The sequence below is a fragment of the Prosopis cineraria genome, unplaced genomic scaffold, assembly GCF_029017545.1.
Source record: "Prosopis cineraria cultivar Desert tree isolate PC_DT_omini unplaced genomic scaffold, ASM2901754v1 PC6, whole genome shotgun sequence".
NCBI classification, from domain to species: domain Eukaryota; kingdom Viridiplantae; phylum Streptophyta; class Magnoliopsida; order Fabales; family Fabaceae; genus Prosopis; species Prosopis cineraria.
Genome location: NW_026555337.1, coordinates 16,924,190 through 16,931,715, shown reverse-complemented (window position 1 = coordinate 16,931,715; position 7,526 = coordinate 16,924,190). Strand labels below are relative to the sequence as shown.

Genomic DNA, 7,526 nt, shown 5'->3' with positions numbered 1-7,526 from the left:
GAATCATTCAAAAACATATTAAAGATGTTGAAATCCTCACTCGTATTTCACACAAAAACATATTGAAAATATGGAGGAGAGAGAGTGAGGGAGATGAACTGGACAATGGAGATAATAATCGTAACAGCTAAAAAGCACAAGAAGATTGGGGATTGAGAGATTCTGGCTATCATTGAACACGAAGAAGGTGAGCTATCTTGCCCATCAAATTCAAGACCAACCTCAATAATCTAAAATTTGAAGAAAAATTGGAACCAATTTGGAAGAGAGAATCCAAGAGTTTAAATGAAATCAAACCTTAATTATATTGACAAAGATGGAGGATCTTGAAGATTTGGGTGTGGATTTAGGGAGGAGGGAAGGAGGGAGAATATTTGTCACACGAACATGAAGCAACGAGTCGGGTTCCAATGTCAATGGGCAGAGAAGTTTCCATTATACTTCTACCTGTTGCCTTGTTGTCACTTAATATTTGTTAAGACTGAAATATTACTTATGCAATATTCATCATGTAAAACAATTCATAACTAATTAAATTATTAACATTATTTGTAGAATGTTTAATATTACTTACAAATTACTTTAGTTCGTAATGTGACATACAAATATGACCTCTCTCATATGCTATTAATTTTTGTTTAAACACTAGGGATAACAATCATTTCACCATGAAACTTAATTTCATGTTGGTCTTCAAAACCTACAGTATTATTTTAAAAGTGTTTAGGTGTGATTGGAAAATATGTGCCTATCATAGTCCTAGAATGAAATTCTCCTGACATGTAAACTATATTGCATTGAAAGAAAAAAAGAATTAAATTTAAACAATAAAGATTAAATTAAATTTACAAAAAAATATCACCAAATAGCATGAGAAAATCCCCACAAAAGAAACTTTATCACCCAAAAGTTGTATAAAATTCACAAACTATTTTTAAGTTTCAAATCATGCACATTAACAATTTGACAAAGGACATTTACAACTAGTGAACGGGCATTTACAACTTGCTACCCAATTATAAATGCCCTTTGTCACATTCTAAATGTGTAGGATTTAAGACTTGAAAGTCTTTTGTAAATTTTATGAGATCACTTGGTAACAAATTATCTTTTATGAGGCCCAGGTGTAATTTTCCTAAACCCCTGAGGGAGGGAGGGAGGGAGGGAGGGAGGGAGTGAGTGAGTGAGTGTGTGTGTGTGTGTGTGTGTGTGTGGGCGAAAATTGGCCAAACCCCTGAAACCCATAAGTTGCGACCACTACAGGTGAAAAGCAGCAAGAGGATGAAAATTGTCACATGACCATTAAACAACGAGTTCTGGAGTAGAAAACTGCATATTATTTATTAAGTGATGTTACATAGAGAGAAGACGCAAGATTCAAAATACCAGGTGACATGAGAAAATAAACGCCAAAATCGAGACTTTCCGCTTCCAAAGGAGATAAAAAAGTAAGAATCTCATTTGAGGCCCTCAAAATGAAAAAAAAATTTACATTTAAGACTCAATAGAATCCAAAAACACACTGTAAGCCCCAAGGACCTTCTTGCAAATTTCATTGTGGAGACAAAAGAACACATTTGCCCTTATCTCAATAGAATGTCCACATGTGTACAAAACAATATCTGCAAATTCTTAACACAATGTTCATAAATACACAACACATTTGGTGCACATTAACTTTAAATATGTTATTTCAATGAAAGTATGTTGTTTATTATGAACTTTAAATTATACAAATTTTGCATATCTACATATGTTTATTACATTGATAATTGATAGACATTGTGTTGTGCATTATTTGCTTGCTTATACATTTCACTTTAAATTAAATCATGTCCACCAAATGTCTTATGTATTTATAAATACTGTATTGAGAATTCATGCACATTATATTGTGCATACATGGACATGGCCTTGAAACAAAGGCAATAGTATCTTTTCATCTACAACAAAATTTACAAGAAGGGCAAGGGCTCTCAAGTATGCAGTGTGTTTTCAGATTCTATTGAACTCTAAATGCAAATTTTTATGTTCTAGGAACCCAAAGTCAGATTCTCCCGAGAAAAAGTTAAGTATCAGCTGGAAAAAGAACCAACAATCTCGAAAATTTGCAAATTTTCAACAACTTAACATTAGTACTACCTGGGTCCTTTAATACATAAAATCCACAGAAAGCCATATTATTCATAAATTACAAACAACATGAGATACTTCAAACTCTCTGCAAAGCATGAACTACTCATAGTATAGTTTCTTTCAAGACTTCTATTAACCAGTGTAGAATGAAGTAAAATAGAAACACTTCATAAAAAAATATCAAACCATGATATGTGTTATAAGAACTAATCAACAACAATCATCAACCATTATAGGGTGATTTAGAAAGAAACAACATAATCCTTCCTTGAAGAATGATAAACCAACCACAAACTATGAGGTGAAGATCTATGTAAACCTCCCCCCGTAGGTAGAATCCAACCTCCTTATTTCTAATATAATTTGATACCCTTTATATGGATTATAGGGTCACCAACTGAATGATTAACGCTCCTTAATCCAACAACTTCATCCTACTAGGTTCAGAAATGCGTGATGGCATTCTCAAAACTAGAATGACCATATCTAATTGAGTATAATAACCTCAGAAACACATTGACACGAATATAAGATTTGACTGCAATTCTCGTACTGGGTCGCATATGATAAGAAGTGTCAAACAAGTACTGGGTGTGATACAGCTTCCCAAGATTGGTAGTAATGCCGGATAGATAGTAACTTTACACAGCGAAATAGAAACGAGTAGATAACAATACTTAAAAAATACACCAAATAAAACATTAATTTGAAGAAAGCCACTGAGTATTTCATTTCCCCGACCTAAGAAATAAACAAGAACCTAACATTGATAATTTTTTAAGACATTAAAAATGTTTGGGTTGGGCTGCAACATAAGTCAAGGTCTCATGCTTCAGAAAACATTCTTACAATTTACCCACTTCAAAAAGTCATCGGGTCAACATTAAGATTTAGGACCAGTTTTGTAACCCTCAAAAAGTACATTCAAACAACATTTGGAATATACTTTTACCAAATCCAACAAATAATAGGATCTTCCAAATGGAATTTTGCCAGATATAAAGTGAAAACCAAACACACACTTAAACCCTTTCCCTTGCAAGAGATTTGCTAAAATTTTACAAACTAGACCAACCTTGTTGGCAGTGATGATCTTTCTATGAAACTAGAAGCATGTTGAAGCTCAAGATCAATCCAATTTTGCAACCACAGCAATAATTTTATTCCTCATCACAATCACAATAGTTTTCTTTTTACATCAATAATGGACTGGATAAAGGATTATCCCAAATTCAGGATCTCCTCTTTTGGTAAGTGTAGATATCATTACTAAATTGGACTATAATATTCAGAGAGCCTCCTAAATTACTTTCCCTTCCTCATAAATAAAATGGAAAATCATACAGTTGAAAAGAATTAAAAAAAAAAAAAGTGGATAACTAGAGATAAAGAGTTAAACAGTTCTAGAAGAAGCTGCTATGAAAAGGAAAAAGCAATATTCTAAACTTAAACACCGTGACCATTAGATAGAAGTTCCTCATCCCATGCCACCAGAAGTAGCACTGTCAAGGCAAATCTAAATAGATGCCCAAAAAGAATGTACAAAATTCATATATTTGACCTTCAAAACTAAGAGGGAAAAAATTGAAATTACCACTAAATAAGCACATGCATAGAGCACAGTCTCCGCATTATTCGATAGAAATTGATCAACTGCCAATTCAGTTATATATAAAATGAACCACAAATGAACATTTGGGTTAAAAAACATATGATCCATACTTCTCATTTGCTCCTCTTATATTACATATTTATGAGGTTCAAGAGGCTTGAATACAGATATCAAAGTAAAAGGCAAAAAATGGACCAAGATCAAACTGGATAAGGACAACATAAGAACAAAACTTTACATCCACACTTCTACACCAAAGTAAAAAAAACATTTCAGGTAACACATAGCATCTCACAAACCAACTCTAAATCCAAATCCAAGCGCCACACTCTCACCTGGCATTACTCTTCACCACAAAATAAAAGGGCATTTTAGACTAGTAAATGTTTGCCTAGATGATAAATATTAAGTACAATCAAAACAGTAAGCCAATCCACAAACAAAATGACAACCAAAATTATTGAAAAACTATGGATTATGGATTGAATGAATGATGACAAAAGCATTTTCTTACTCCTCAATTAGCTTCAGTCTACTGATGATTTTCCTCAAACGCTGAGGGGTTTAATCTTGAACCTATACAGAAGCCTCTTCTTTTTCAATGTGGAATTGTCAATGGTAAGCAATATCTTGCCCAGTTCACCAACTTTAAAGCTATTGGAAACCACTGGCTCATCAGTTGGGCACATCTTTGTAGCCTTCTGTATGATAACTGTATATCCATCTTTTGCATCAGGTTTGAACTCAGCACTGTAGCTGACCTCCCAGCCCACTACTCGCAGCTCCCACACGATAGTGCATTTCTGCAAATCATTCATCTCCAGCAGCACATTATAGAATACAAGGAAAAAGTAGAAAGAAAGAACCCTAATAGACAAATGGACCATTGTCACCCCACCTCATAAATAATGATTTCCACAGTTTGCTTTGTGGTTGGTTTTATAGGTACCTCCGTGACCGGATCAGACATGCTGAATTCTGGGTTGCAGTCACATAAATCTACACTTAGGCCACCATATTGAATTGGCACTTGTTCAGGAGAAATATACCTATTTTACCATTTGAAATGTCAGGTTCAAAACCAAGAAACCAAAACAAAGAGAAATATCATGTTTTCATTCACTAACTTGAAAAGAGTTTCAGGGGACTTTGATGGGCCTGCAAAAACAAATTTACTTTTGGTCCTCTGGGTCAAGAATGGACTGATCATCGTATAGAATGCAAGATACCACCATGGCACATTGATAAAAACCTGTTAAAATTGGACAAAAGACATCAGTACCTTTACCATAGTATAGCATAACTGACATCATAGTAAACTGGCAATCCAAAAAGTTATTATATATTAACCTGTTTGGCAACGAACTCAGGATAATTGTCCTGAAGCAATTGCAAAGCTTGTTTGGTGGCAATTCGAAGTTCCCGCTTGCCTGGCCCAGGAGAATTTTTAAGATCGTTAATTTGGAAAATGGTATTGACACCACCAGGAGTAAAATCAAGCTTCCTAATACTCCTCTCCAAGAATTGTATCCGCCATCGGAGGAACTTGGCTCGTTTCTCCTCATCTGAGAATGCCTTTTGATACAACTCCTTGTTCTGAAATTCTCCATAGACATTATAGCAAACGGGATGCCCTTCCCTATCATAACCGTGCATGAACACCACTTTCTCCAGATCATCTCCTAGATCTTCATTGACAAGTGCGTCGATGTTGAACTCTTTCCTCCAGCTTATTGTGTTCTTAATCATGATAAACGCATCCTTCACTTTGAAATCTCGGGCTCTAAGAAACTTGAGCAGAATCACATCACTCCTGTCATCCTTCAGCAGAGGAACTCCCCATATAAAAACCTGTTCCTCGGATGTTTTCGCTACTTCCTCTGCTCCCTTCACTGGGTTTTCTTCAAGTTTGGTTTCATGCTGTGGCTGTACCTCCGTGCTGGCATCTGATTCCGAAGAGGCTCCTTCAGCTTTTGCAACTTCCTTAGCTGCTGGGGTGGTTTCAGCGGGAACCGGCGTCGTTTTGGGTGGTACCGAAGAAGTGAACTGATGAGTGTCTAGTGCCTCTCGAACCAGCTTCTTAAACTCTTCGAAAGCATTTCTCTGAGAATCCGAGAGATCAGCCACTAAATTGCTCTCTTCCTTGAACGAGACCAGATTCTGAGGCAACTTTTTCGATCTCTCATCCTGAGCGGCTACGGAATCCTCTTTAGTGTCTGAACTTTTAGCTTTTACATCGATGTCTTCAGTGGGCGGCGGCGGCGGCTGCTCTGTCTCTACCACCGTAGAAGCTTCTGCTGCAAGTGATTCCGATGGCGGCGGAGGAGGCAGGTCTGTGTTTTCAGTATTAACCGCTGCCGAGTCGGATTCAACAGCTGAGGCAGATGCTACATCGGGTGAATCAGACTCCGCCGTAACCTTCGGCGACCCTAATTCTTTCGTCTCAGTGACAGAAATGCTTGGCTTTGAATCTTCATCAGCCATTGTGAAAGACACAGCAAGAAAAAGAGACGAACCTTTCTGGCAAGGAAGAGAGAGGGTGAGAAAAAGAGCAAAGGGGGGAATGTTTTGCTTTGCCTTTGCCTGAGAATGAAAGCGACAAAACACAAACAGTGAAACACAAAAGCATCTAATCAAAGCATGGAAGAAATGCGTTGCGTGTTTAGCAAATAATAATAAGTTAATAACAACGGCTTCACGGCCCAAGAAATAGATAGGGACGACAGGGACAACGCATTGCTTCTCCAGATGTTGGGGCCAAAACAAACAGAATCCATTCATGATATTTTCAAAACTGAATCGAATATTAATCAAAAAAATTAACAATTCACAGTTTGTATAATTTAATCATATTCAATGATGAAATTAATAATATAATAATTAAATTAAAAAATTATATATATAATAATTTAAATATAAAAAATAAATATAAAGTTATTACTTAATTTAAAAATAAAATTAAATATTTTAAATTTATCATGACTTAATAAGTCGATAAAATATAACATTAAATGATTAAAAAAATTAATTATTTTTTTAAAAAATTGATAAAAAATAAAAAAAATTTAATAATTTAGTTTTTGAAAATCAAATCTAGTTCCTAGTCCGATCATCAGTCCAAAACAGCCTAACTTAACTCAATCCTCAAAACAATTTTTACATACTGACCGAGCTAAAATTCATATCAATAAATAGTTTGACCTATTCTACCATCCAATCCAATTTCATTTTTTAATCATGTGAAACTCCTATCATGAGCCTACAGTTTAACCTATTTTAGGTTTAATTTAACTTATTTATTAAATTATTAAATATATCTAATTTATATTTAGACATTTAATTATGTCTATTTAGTTAAACAAACTAAAAAAATTTTTATTTGGCCTAGCCTATGATCCTAATACGCCAATCTATTTACACATGTATATAATATGTAATATATAATATATTAGATACACATCAATTTTACCCATTTAATTTTCAATCAATCTATTTATTTTTATTTATAGTTATGTTCTTAATTAGATTAGACACATATATTGATTTTAATGTTGTTATGTTATTGTCATATTGTAGTTTGTAAGTTTTCTTAATTATTATATATTATTATTGATAATACATTATATATTGTAGACTTAATAGTTATAAAATATATTTGAGATATTTAAAATTAGTATGTAAGCCTATTTAAAATATTTACTTTTAAGTTAGGCTTTTAAATAAGCTTTTAAGTCATATCAAGTTTTAGATAACCCCAAGCCTAAGTTATTAAAAAAGC

The 7,526-nt window shown here is 34.2% G+C and overlaps 1 protein-coding gene across 1 annotated transcript; it reads right to left on the bottom strand.

The window, feature by feature from the left end:
• Positions 1-3,836: 3,836 nt before the first annotated feature.
• Positions 3,837-6,360, bottom strand: LOC129314252 (patellin-3). The gene is made up of 4 exons (XM_054957627.1): positions 5,099-6,360; positions 4,876-5,000; positions 4,647-4,797; positions 3,837-4,551 (listed from the first exon to the last, which is right to left on the bottom strand). Exons 1-4 carry the CDS (start codon positions 6,230-6,232, stop codon positions 4,297-4,299), a joined length of 1,665 nt encoding a protein of 554 aa, XP_054813602.1. The 5' UTR covers positions 6,233-6,360; the 3' UTR covers positions 3,837-4,296.
• Between the last annotated feature and the right edge of the window lie 1,166 nt (positions 6,361-7,526).

Bases quoted from the DNA above. Each gene is read 5' to 3' on its own strand.
- LOC129314252 (XM_054957627.1), bottom strand. From the start codon at position 6,232: ATGGCTGATGAAGATTCAAAGCCAAGCATTTCTGTCACTGAGACGAAA. The intron at 5,001-5,098 runs GTTAATATATAA...CAATTTTAACAG, and splicing joins CTGAGTTCGTTGCCAAACAG to GTTTTTATCAATGTGCCATG. The intron at 4,798-4,875 runs GTTAGTGAATGA...ATGGTAAAATAG, and splicing joins TCCCCTGAAACTCTTTTCAA to GTATATTTCTCCTGAACAAG.